Raw genomic sequence first — 12,392 nt, forward strand, 5'->3', positions numbered from 1 at the left:
GGTTCCCCGCTGTCTCCAGCTTGCGGAGCCCGGGAGTGTCGCGATGGTCGGGCTGACAGCAGAGCAGCCTCATCGCTTTGGGGTGCATGGACGGCCCGAGGACGAGGTGTGCAGGCACTGAAAGGGTCGGCGGTTCCAGGTTCCCACGGTGTCTGCTAGTTCCTATCTTTGTAGCACTTTGACCAACCTTGTGGCATCATAACGGTGTAGTGCAGGAAGACTGATTTTGCCTCTGTTCGTGGAGGAACACTGAGTCTGCGACAGTGTGTGACTTAACCAAGGTCTTGCAGGGGTTTGTGGATAAGAGTGCCGTTGTTTTCCAGTTTCTCTCGTATTCCTTTTAAAATTGCGCCATCAGTTTAGTTGGATAGTTTGAAAACAAACCACGCTTTATTACTGTTAGTACAACCTCTGCCTATCTGGACCATTTTTCTTTTTTACGTTTTTTATTTTTGAGACGTGGACTCCCTGTGTTGTCCAAGTTGTTCTGGTACTCGGTGATCCTCCTGTCTCAGCCTCCCGCTGGAATTAGGTGTATGTCAGTCACCTCATGGAACATTAATCCCAAATGTATAAAGCTCAGATTCTTCATTCACATGACATATTTTCACCAATTTGAATGTGAAATAACAAAATAAGTAACCTTTTGCACCTTTACATCTAATGCCAGAAGCAGTGTTGAGTTCATCATTGAAAGTGTAGCCAGGCAGTGGTGGTGCACACCTTTAATCCCAGCACCCAGGAGGCAGAGGTAGGCGGAGCTCTGAGTTCTAGGCCACCCTGGTCTACAGATCAAGTTCCAGGACAGCCAGGGCTACACAGAGAAACTCTGCCTTAAAGAAAGAAAGTGTAGCCCATCCAACCGGTGCCTGTTGGGGAGTTACGTGTGTGGTTCCTTCCCGTCACCCATGTTACCTCTTCAAAGTGTGTGTAGGCTGTGATTTCACTTGGTGGTTCCCAGGCAAGAGATGTGTCGCTCTGTAGACCAGTTAGTGCCGAATTTCAGTGACCTTTTTCTCCCACAGGTCTGCCATCAGCAGTGTCTGGACTTTCCCAAGAGCAGCAGAAAATGAGCCGGTCAAAGGTGAGTTTTCCCATTTGTAAATGTGTTTCTCTCCTTTGTAATGTGTTTTGGGAGACCTACAAAGGACTGTTCTTTAAAATGGCAGTGGAGGGATAAATAAAGGTGATTATAATATAAAATATAGCCAGAGTGGCAGACTGTCATGGTGTGTTGTGTAGGCAGTGTGATAATTTTTGGCTAATAAAGTTACTTGACAGTATTAGGGAAAGAAAAATAGTATCCGTTACATCACCTGCAACTATTGGGAGATGCCATTTTTTGTTGCTTATGGATAGTACAGATTTCCTAGGACTTGGGAAATTTTCTTTATTCAAGTTGGTATGACTATTAATAGCATTCCTAATAACAACCTTTGAGTCCCGTGTTCTCTTTGTTGGGTCTGTAAGCAGAGGTTACATGCTGCCTAAGAACTTGTTACATAACATTTTCCCAGGTACCAGAATGTCATAAGCCAATGGGATATATTTCCATCTTTATTTTTTAAATCCCAGGAGTAAAAATCCAGACAATATATTGTAGTAGTTTGATCAAAATCTTTTAATAATGGTTCTTTAGTGCCTCTTATGAGCTGGGCAGTGGTGGCGCATGCCTTTAATCCCAGGACTCAGGAGGCAGAGGCAGGTGGATCTCTGTGAGTTTGAGGCCAGCCTGGTCTACAAAGTGAGTTCCAGGACAGTCAGGACTGTTAAACAGAGAAACCTTATCTCGAAAAAACAAACAAGCAAACAAATTGCCTCTTATGGTTTTAATTTTTTTCTGTACCCCCTCCCACAAGAAACCAGGTTGTTTATTTGTTGTTTCAGTTTGGAATCTGTTGCCATTGTTTTAAGTAGTTTAAAAAATTCTTTGCATGCCTTGTGAAATTGGTAGTTTGCTCAGAAAGATTAATCAGAGTATGTTCATTCATTTTTGTTGTTGTCGTTTTGAGACAGGGCCTCATGTAGCTAAGGCTGGCCTCCAGAATGCTGTTGTAGCCTGAGAATGCCCTTGATTCTGATGAACTCCTGATCTTCCTGCCTCCACATCTGAGTGGGATCACAGGTATGCACTACTGTACCTGGCTTGTCCATTGTTTTGGCAAGACCATTGTCATAGTTACTTTTCTGTTTGCATGTTGAAAAACTACCTTGGCAAATGCAACTTAAGGGAGAAAGGTTTTGTTTGGGTTCACAGTTATAGAGTACAGTCCACCATGGTGGGGGAGGCAGCGGGAGTTTAATGTAAGGGAGCTGATAATTAATATCTTGTCTGAAGTCAGGATGGAAAGAGGAAAGCATGCTGCTGCACAGCCTTTGTCTGTTTCCAGGACCATAGTCCAGGACCCAGCCAGGGAATGAGGACATCCACAGCAGTAGGTTCTTCCACCTCAACTAATGTAATCAAGACAATCCCAATAGGCCCATCTCCTGGGTGGCTCTGGATTCTCCCAGTTTGACAACACTGACATCAAAATTGTTGTACATGACATTTGTGTGTTTCCTTCTAGAAGCCTCTGTTATGTCCCTGTCTCAGTTGTGGTGAGATTGGCAGCTATGAAGTGATGGCTATTGTCACAGTCTACAGAGTTCGTAGGGAAGGAGGAGTGGTACCCCCACCCATTGTATCATTTCTCCTTCATTTATCAGCTAGAATACTTTTGTGAAAGTAAACTTCTCATTTAGGCTACACAGTTCCTCTAAGAAGACAGATTAGAACTATTCGGCGGGCTTCTGAGCGGCATGTTTTCTGTTTTTGTTTTGAGCCTATGGGTTTAAAAATGTCTCAAATATCTCATTGATGTGTGATTGACCTTGATAGTTAAATCTTGAGCTTGGAGCCCAGATAATCCCTTCAAGTTGGTTTTTGAGTTCTTTGCAAACACTTCTTAAATATTCTTAAACAAACATTTGTTTGTTGTTATTCAACATTTTATTTTGAAGTAATTTCAGATTCATAGAAAAGTTGCAAAGAAACAAAAGAATTATACAAAGAAATCTTGCATTCCTTTTGCTCTAAGGTACCAATTAATTCTTTTTTTCCCCTTTGGTTTTTGGAGACAGGGTTTCTCTATGTAGCTTTGGTGTCTTTCCTGGAACTCACTCTGCAGCCCAGGCCTGCCTCCCGAGTGTTGGGATTCAAGGTGTGCGCCACCACCGCCCGGCCCCAATTCTTATTTTCAAACAACTTTTTAAAATTTATTTTGTATGCGCCTACATGTGTTTGGGGCCAGTATGGACCACATACATGTAAAGGTCAGAGAACAACTTGCAGATGTCAGTTTTCTCCCTCCACAGGGATTCTGGGGTTGGCCCCCGATCATCAGGCTGTGTGGCAAGTGCTCCTATCCATTGAGCCATCTCACTGGCCTCCCATGCCAGCACTCCTCAAGAGAGAGCCGGAATGGCTTGTGAAATAATAGACAATATACACCCTGCAGCACCAGATGTAAAACAAACAAAAAAACAAACAAACAACAGAAACCCAAACTCTTCACAATGACAAAGTGATGGCTTAATCTAGAGAATGTTAAAAGTGCTTGGAGATTGCATTTGGTCCTTTTTTAGAGGACCCAACTGGGAGAGTCATACACAGAATCAGAGTCTTATCCATAGAGTCAGGGTCTTATATATAGAATTGTGGAGACATACATAGAACCATAGTCTCATACATAGAATCATAGCGTCTCATACATAGAATTATAGTGTCTCATACATAGAATTGTAGAATCTCATATGTAGAATTTTAGAGTTGTACCAGGCTTTTTCTTTTGGGCCACCAACCAGCTCCCAAATCATGACACTGAGATTTAATATTCGTTATGAATGCTTGGCCTTAGCTTAGCTCTTATTTTAATCTGTTTCTCTTTATTTACGCTTTGCCTCAGGGCGTTTTACCTTTCTGTGTGTCCTACTCTGACTGCTAGCTGGCAGCTGCCTGGCTGGCCCTGGGTGTCTCCCTCTCTTCCTCCCTTGTTCTCCCCTCCTCCTGTCTCCTTCTCAAGCCTAGGTTTTTCCTCCCACTTATTCTCTCTGGCCGCCAGCCCTGCCTATCCCTCTTCTGCCTTGTTATTGGCCGTTCAGCGTTTTATTAGACCAATCAGGTGCCTTAGGCAGGCAAAGTGAAGCAGCAACACATCATTTCATAATTAAACAAATGCAGCAGAAACAAGTGTAACACATCTTTACATAGTTAAATATTCCACAGCATAGAGTCTCCTCAGACATAGAACTGTAGGCAGACCTAACAATCCTAAGTATTTTCATGCCTAATAAAACACCGGAAGCAATACCTGACAGGACTGTGGAGAAAGAGACGAAAGTGCAGCTCTCACTCCCCTCTCACAGTTGACAAAGCACAGCAGAAAACTGCGCGTGTCTGGACACTTGCACATTGGCGGATACCTCCTGTTCCTGTCACCTGTCACTGCTGGGAGTGGAAGTCCTCATGTCCACATTTTAAGTCATTTTTGGAAAGTTACAAAGATCTCCTTTTATTTTTTCCTATTTGGCTTTACTTGTTTTTACATTTAGATTACTGATTTAGTGGGTGTTCATTCTGTGCTGGCCAAAGGCTTGGGATGGCTTTGTCCTTGTTCAAACAGTTATCTCCTACTCTTACAATGAAATACCAGGGCCAGAAAACTTACAGAGAAAACTATTGTTTTGCTCGAGGTTTTGGAGGTCCATGGGAACAGACAGCCCTGAGTGCAGTCAGTTCTAAGCTGTGTTACATCATGGAGCATGTGAGAAAGGTGTCTGTAGCCAGACAGGAAGAGGAGACAGAGAGACTGGGCTCCACAGTTGCCACTTGGGTCACACACCTCCAACAGTCTAAGGAGCTGTCTGTGTGCTACCAATTGAAGGTCTCACCACCTCCTAACAGTGTCATCCTGGGGACTAAGACTTTAATCTTAAGTTGTAGACCACTTAGAACACCCCCAAGCTATCGCACAGTTTCTTACAAGTCAGTTATGCAAAAAATGTAGTTTGGTGATAGTGCATTTGCCTGGCGTGTGCAAGGCCCTGGCGTTAATCTCCATTCTGCAAGAAAATATCTATGGGTTGATATGACATCATCATTATATAATAATGAAACTCCACTTCCCACTTCCAAACTATGTTTTCTGTACTGGCTCATTTTTGTTAACTTGATACAAACTGGAGTCACCTGGAAATTCCCTCCATCATATTGGCCTTTGGGATCATTTTTTAGGTTAATTGATGTGGGAAGGTCCAGAAAACTGTAGACAAAGCTGCCCTTGGATAGGTAGGCCTGGACTGTGTAAAAAAGCAGGCTATGCAGGCTGTGGAGAAGGAGCCAGCCAGCAAGCAGTGTTCTCTCATGGCCACTGCATCAGCTCCCACCTTCAGATTCCTGCCTTGAGTGTCTGCCTTGGTTTCTTTTGATGCTTTGTAACCCCTAAGCCAAATTAACCCTTTCCTCTTCTGTAACCCCTAAGCCAAATTAACCCTTTCCTCTTCTGTAACCCTTAAGCCAAATTAACCCTTTCCTCTTCTGTAACCCCTAAGCCAAATTAACCCTTTCCTCTTCTGTAACCCTTAAGCCAAATTAACCCTTTCCTCTTCTGTAACCCCTAAGCTAAATTAACCCTTTCCTCTTCTGTAACTCCTAAGCCAAATAAACCCTTTCCTCTTCAAGTTGCTTTTGATCAGTGTTTTATCACAGCAGCAGAGATGCAAACTAAGACATTTTCTGTTTTACTTCTCTTTATCCATGTTTCAGTACCAAACTTTAAATCTTTGATTCTTGGGTCTTGAACTTGGGCCTTCTGAGATGCCAAGCACACATTCTACTGATATAGACCCCAGCCCTGCCCAATGGTTTAAATCGTGAGTCCACATCTGTAATCTGGTAGAATTATTGCCCCAAGTAACTGCCCACCAGGACTGGAGCTTGAACCCGGAGCCATGCTGTGCTAGGCAAGTACTCTTAACATTGAGCTATATCGCTATACACGAACATGAACACACACACGCCTGTTGAAACAGAATTCTCCCAAGTATCTCAGGTGGACCTTGAACTCATGATTTTTCTGCCTTGGCTTCCAAGGTGCCATGATTATAGGTGTGTGTCATTGTGCCCATTATTTTTCTCGTTTTGTGGAATAGAATCCCTTGCCTTGAATTAAGAACCTCCTGTCTCCATCTCCTAAGTGCTGGGATTACAGATGTGCACACCACTCCTGACTCTGTGTGTTAATTTTATATCCTGTTACTTTACAGTTATTTTATGGAGTTGGTTTTCATTATCAGATCTCTGAATTTTCTTATCATCTGAAAATAGGACTAGATTTTCCTGTCCCAGATTACTCCTCTAAAGGTAAATAATGACCATTTGGGGAAGGCAAAATGTTTTCTTCTGAGCCGTGTTACAGTAATGTGCTATCATGCTTTTCTTGAAGATTTAAAAACCAATTCAACAATTTAGTCTCTTAAGTTCTAAATAGTTTCAAATACTTATTTCTTAGCAATACACTCTTACTTTATGGAAGCAATATCTTAATTTATTAAAAAACAAAATAGGAATCAGGCCAGCAAGATGGCCCAGCAGATAAAAGTGCTTTCCACAAATGCCCAAGGACATGAGTTTGATCTTCAGAACCCATGTTATGGTGGAAGAAAAGGACATACTCCACAAAGTTGTACACTGGCCTCCACACATGTGCCATGGCTTAAGTGTGCACACATATACAATACTTTTAAAATATAAATCAATAGATACAATTTAATTTCTCTGAACTGGAGAGATGGTTCAGTGATTAAGAGCACTTGTTTCTCTTCCAGAGGATCTGGGTTCAAGTCCCAGCACCCACATGGCAACTTACAACTTTCTGTGATGCTATACTTTCGTCTGGCCTCTGTGGGGACTAGGCATGCATATGGTGTACAGGCATACAGGCCAGCAAAACACAGACACATACGACAGAAATTAAGTTCTTTTTTATGTATAAATTTAGTTTTGTTAGTGTTGAGTTGTTCATCTTGATGCCTGTCTTTTTGCTTATACTGTTTCCTTAGCTGATGATTCTTTGGTTTGGTTTGGTTTTTTTCCAAACAAGGTTACTTCATGTAGCCTCAGCTTTCCTAGAACTCACTCTGTAGACCAGACTGTCTTTGAGCTCATAGAGATCCCCTAGCCTCTGCCTCCCAAGTGCTGGGATTAAAGGTTGCGCCACCACTGCCCGGCTAGCTGATGATTCTTAATATTTTGTTTAAATTTGTGGGAGAAATTTTCTTCCTTGAGGTACTGGAAATTGAGTCTAGATTCTCCATTCTAGGCAAGGAAAGAGAAATTATTAACAGCTAATGTGAACGGACTCGGTGCTGCTGACTTGACTCACCTCTACAGGGGTGATGGCTGTAGAGTCTGGGCATGTGTAACAGGGAGGCTACCTAATGGTGTAGTCACCTTTCCTGCTGCTGTGACATGGCTGGAGAGATGGCTGAGCAGTGGCTGCTCTTCCAGAGGAGTCAAGGTTGATCCCAGCACCCCATGGTGGCTCACAACCACCTGTAACCACAGCTGTAGCCAATACCCTCTTCTTACCACAAGCATGATGCATATGTGTACATACATGCATACATACATACAGGGAAAGCATTCATACATACAAAGTAATGACATCTTTAAAAATTACTCCAATGAGAATGTTTAAGAGAGATGGAGTTTATTTTAGCTCACAGTTCCAGGTTACAGTCCATCCCAGCAGGGAAGTCAGCAGCAGACTCGTGAGGCAGCTGATCATATTGTATCCACTGTCAAAAAGCAGGAAGCAAAGAATGCTGTGCTCAGCCCACTTTGTTCTGTTTGTACAGTCCAAGATCTAAGCCAAGGGGATGAAGCCACCTGTGGTGGGCAGGCCTTCCTGCCTCTTTAACCTAATCAAGATAATCCCCATAGGAATGACTAGAGGCCTGTCTCTCCTGTGATTCAGGGTTTCATCAGATGATCACTGAGATTAGCCATCACACCTAATTAAATGGGTATTGGGTTATTTTGTAGAGGTGGTGAGTTCACAGAGGAGACTAATTTGTTCAAATTAATTCACACTGAAATGGCTTTCTAAGTTTTCATTTAGGGAAACAAAAAGCCTGTCCACTGTGGAGAGTGTTGAATGTATGTCCTGTTTTGTCTGATACAGTTTTGGATTGGATCTCTATTCCTGATAATCCCATACAGATAGATTATCATTGTTTCACATAGAAATGTTCTCTTTGAATAGTTATGTATTGATGCTTGGTTATATGGTGATGGAGGTCTGAAATCTGGTGTCCTCTGCTGTCTCTGGCGGCACTGCCAAAGCCACCGGCTTCTAGTCAGATTCGGCAGTCCTGACTGCCCTGTCCCTGAAGCCATATCACACAACTGTCCACGGAGTTCTGTGGTTTACTTCTCAGGCAACCAGTTGCTCCTTGGTCCCCATGATGGGACTCTACAAGGTCTCTGCTGGAGAGTCTGCTGTTTGTTTTGGCTGCAGACCAATGGCCCCTATATAAAGTTCCATGGCCCATGGCTCTGGCTTCTCTTGTCCAGAACTCATCTTTGTACCTAAAAGGTACCACAGGGACATTCCTGTGCCTGGGACCTGGATACCAGTGCTCTTAGAAGAATGGAATGTGTTTTCTGTTTCTTTTTAAAAATATATGTGTTTATAATTTGTGTGTGTGTGTGTGTGTGTGTGTGTGGTGATATTGTGTCCTCCAATATGTTGTGTACCCTAATAAACTTATCTGTGGTCAGAGAACAGAACAGCCACTAGATAGATATAGAGGCTAGAAAATGGGGGCACACACCTTTAATCCTATCACTTGGGAGGCAGAGATCCATCTGGATCTCTGTGAGTTCAAAGCCACACTGGAAACAGCCAGGCATGGTGACACACACCTTTAATCCCAGAAAGTGTTGGCAGAAAGCAGAAAGGTATATAAGGCGTGAGGAACAGGAACTAGAGCTGGTTAAGCTTTTAGGCTTTTAGCAGCAGTTCAGCTGAGATCCATTCGGATGAGGACTCAGAGGCTCCCAGTTTGAGGAAAGAGGATCGGCTGAGAAGTTGGTGAGGTGAGGTAGCTGTGGCTTGTTCTATCTCTCTGATCTTTCAGAATTTACCCTAATAGCTGACACTGAGTTTTTTTTTTTAGTTACCAAGACTGTTTAAAATTCGTGTTACATGTGTGTGTTTATGTGTATGGTGTGCATGAAGGCTCACAGAAGCCAGGAGAAAGTGTCAGCTCTCTAGACCTGTCAAACACGGGTGCTGGGGACTGAACTCCAGTCTTCTGCAAGAGCAATAAGCACTCTTAATTACTGAGCCATCACTCTAGCCTCTGGACTTTGGGTTTTGAATTGGGAAGATAATCACGTTTGATTGGCTTACTCCTAATTTAAAACTGACCCTCATTGTCATAAGCTATCCTTAGGAAAGTACCTTCTTTGTATCTTTCCACTCACTTTTCTGTTCAGCCTTTACATATTGATGCTGTTTAGTCTATCCCTTTTCTTAACCCCTTCTTTTCCTTGTATATCTCACTCTAGTAACACCTTTGTGCGTTGATCCCTTTTTTTTAATATTATGTATTGCTACAAGAAAGAAATGTTTGCAGTGAAACTTGAAATAAACTCAAGTGTGTGAATAGTTGATACGGTTGGCTATGCAAATAAAATATGCAAAAAACAAAGAGCTGAAACCCAGGGCTGGCAAGATGAGTAAAAGGCCCGTTCCATCAAACCTGACAACTCGAGTTTCACCCCCAGAACCCCGGTGGAAAGAGAGACCTGCCTGCTGGTTTTCCTCTGACCCCCTCCCCCACACTTGCTGCCATGCATATACTAAAATAAGTTTTTGTTTACTTGTTTACTTTTCAAGACAGGATTTCATTGCATAGCCCTGGCTGTCCCTGGAACTAGCTCTATAGATCAGGCTAGCCTCAGTCTCACAGAGATCCACCTATCTTTGCCTCTGCAGTACTGGGATTAAAGGTGTATGCTGTCACCACCTGGCTGTTTTACAGCCTCTCCAATTTACACAATCTAATTAAAAAAATGGGGACTGAACTGTTGTAGGTGGCTCAGTTTCATTTCATTAGCTGTGTTAAAATACCCTGAGAGAGGCAACCTGAGAGAGAAAGGTTTATTTGGCTCAAGATTCCAGGTTGTGATCCATAATCTTGGGGAAGTCAAGGCAACACAAATGTTAAGCCGCTGGTCATATTACATCTACAGTCGAGAGCAAAGAGCACTGACTTAATGCATGCTTGCTAGTGCTCAGCTTGCTTTCTCCACTCTTACAGAATGTAGGATCTCTGTCCCAAGGAATGATGCCGCCCATCGTGGACAGGCCTTCCCACTTGAGTTAACATAATAAAGACATGCCCCCACAGGCCAGCCTAATTAGACAGTCCCTTATTGTTCCTCCCTTTCCCAGATGGTTTTAGATTATCTCAAATTGATAGTTACCTGTTACATTAGAGTTTTGTTTTTGCTTTTGTTTCCCAAGACAGCATGTTTGCAATACAGTTTGTAACCAGGCTCTGTAACATGAAGATATAGAATGTTCGTGGTTAACTGTACCAGTTGCTTGGGAAAAGCTTGTTCTCCCTGTGCCTTTTATTTCTCTCCTAATTCTGATCATAATGCCATTGCAGGGGCTGGTGTCATTCAAGGATGTGGCTGTGGCCTTCACCCAGGATGAGTGGCAGCAGCTGGGCTCTGAGGAGAAGACAACATACAGGGATGTGATGCTGGAGAACTACAGCAACCTTGTCTCTGTGGGTGAGGACCAGCTGCTTTCTAGATATTATGAATTCAATGATTTGTCTGTAGTATAAAGGAACAAGTGCTCCCAAGTCCTTCTGGTAGACATGAAGTCTATCTTTAATGTTCGATTGAAAGAGTTCACTTTTTTTCCCCTTATGGTACTGGATATTGAACCCAGAGCTCCTACATGTTAGGCAAGTGCTCTCTTTCTTAGCTACATCCCTACATACAAAAGATTCTGCTTTTAATTGGTAAAACACCCGGGAGGAGTGTTAGGTAACTTGTGGCACAGCTTCCTGTACTGTAGCAGGAATCTTAAATGATCTCATTCATAAGAACAAACCTGGAGCCAGGTACTGGGGTGAATGCTGGAAGATCAGAGAAGCAGAACAAGCCACAGCTACCTCACCTCGCCAGTTCCTCAGCTGATCCTGTTTCCTCAGACTGGAAGCCTCTGAGTTCTCATCTGAATGGGTCTCAGCTGAACCGCTACTCAAAAGCCTAAAAGCTTAACCAGCATAGTTCCTGGTTTTCATGCCTTATATACCTTTCTGCTTTCTGGGATTAAAGACTCACTTCCTGGGATTAAAGGCTTGAGTCATCATGCCTGGCTGTTTCCAGTGTGACTTTAAACTCACAGAGATCTGGATGGATCTCCGCCTCCCAAGTGATAGGATTAAAGGTGTGTGTGCTACCATTTTTCTGACCTCTCTATCTAGTGGCTGTTCTGTTCTCTGACCCCAGATAAGTTTATTAGGGTGCACAATATTTTGGGGAATACAATATCACCACACTGTACTATTGGTAAAATTATTAAGGCCACTCCACGTAGTTAAAAGGGAGGTTTATTTTGTGGGGTAACTTACAAGTGAATGGATAGTTTACAGAGTCTGGGAAAGGCATGGTGCAGTCTGGTGGTGTTCTCTGGAGAACTCTGCTCGGTCTACCTCCAGTGTCCAGGGTCCAGGAACCAAGAGAGCCGGCGCATCCGGATCTCGGGTCTTCAGGGTCCTCTCTTGGTCCCGCCTTGTAGGCGTGACCATTACCGAAGTCTCAATGCCGGTTGGAACTTCCAGATCAAAGCTGGAATGGCTACCCACTACACTGTACCACAGTGATTCTGCAGCCAAGCAATTAGTCCCAACCTTTCTCCTTTTCTTGTTAACAGGGTATGATGTTACCAAGCCAAATGTGATTATTAAGTTGGAGCAGGGAGAAGAACCATGGTTGGTGGAAGGTGACCGCCATGTTCAGAGTCATTTGGGTAAGTGAATAGAGGGTGAAATTTTAAAAAGTGGTCATTCCCATTAACATTGTTGGAGAAGCTTTTGAAACTTGATGCTTTATATCAAGTGAAATCTGGAAATATGGGGATTTATTTGTATTTGGAATTAAGAAAAGGAAATACAATGGCCATAACTGGTGTGGGCAAATTTAAGTTTTGACATTGAAAGGAAATTAAAGGTTGAATGTAGTGAGCATTTACTTTTTGTCACAAACTCTTCAAGCCCTGGTTGTGGGATTCTCTTTAAGTGGGAGGAAAATGGAACTTTCA

The 12,392-nt window shown here is 43.0% G+C and overlaps 1 protein-coding gene across 4 annotated transcripts in view; it reads left to right on the forward strand.

The window, feature by feature from the left end:
- Rbak (RB associated KRAB zinc finger) overlaps positions 1-12,392 on the forward strand; it is a 29,553-nt gene that overhangs the window by 13,735 nt on the left and 3,426 nt on the right. For 2 of the 4 annotated variants that reach the window (XM_042267806.2, XM_042267810.2), the window contains 3 exons: positions 1,026-1,084; positions 10,726-10,852; positions 12,006-12,101. In XM_042267806.2, the coding sequence (XP_042123740.2) occupies positions 1,070-1,084; positions 10,726-10,852; positions 12,006-12,101 (238 nt within the window). In that variant the 5' untranslated portion in view covers positions 1,026-1,069. Of the gene's footprint in view, positions 1-1,025; positions 1,085-2,012; positions 2,126-10,725; positions 10,853-12,005; positions 12,102-12,392 lie in introns of those variants that run through there. The other 2 variants (XM_076560955.1, XM_042267813.2) reach the window with 2 other exon arrangements.

This window comes from Peromyscus maniculatus, chromosome 23, assembly GCF_049852395.1.
Source record: "Peromyscus maniculatus bairdii isolate BWxNUB_F1_BW_parent chromosome 23, HU_Pman_BW_mat_3.1, whole genome shotgun sequence".
In the NCBI taxonomy this organism is placed as follows: Eukaryota; Metazoa; Chordata; class Mammalia; order Rodentia; family Cricetidae; genus Peromyscus; species Peromyscus maniculatus.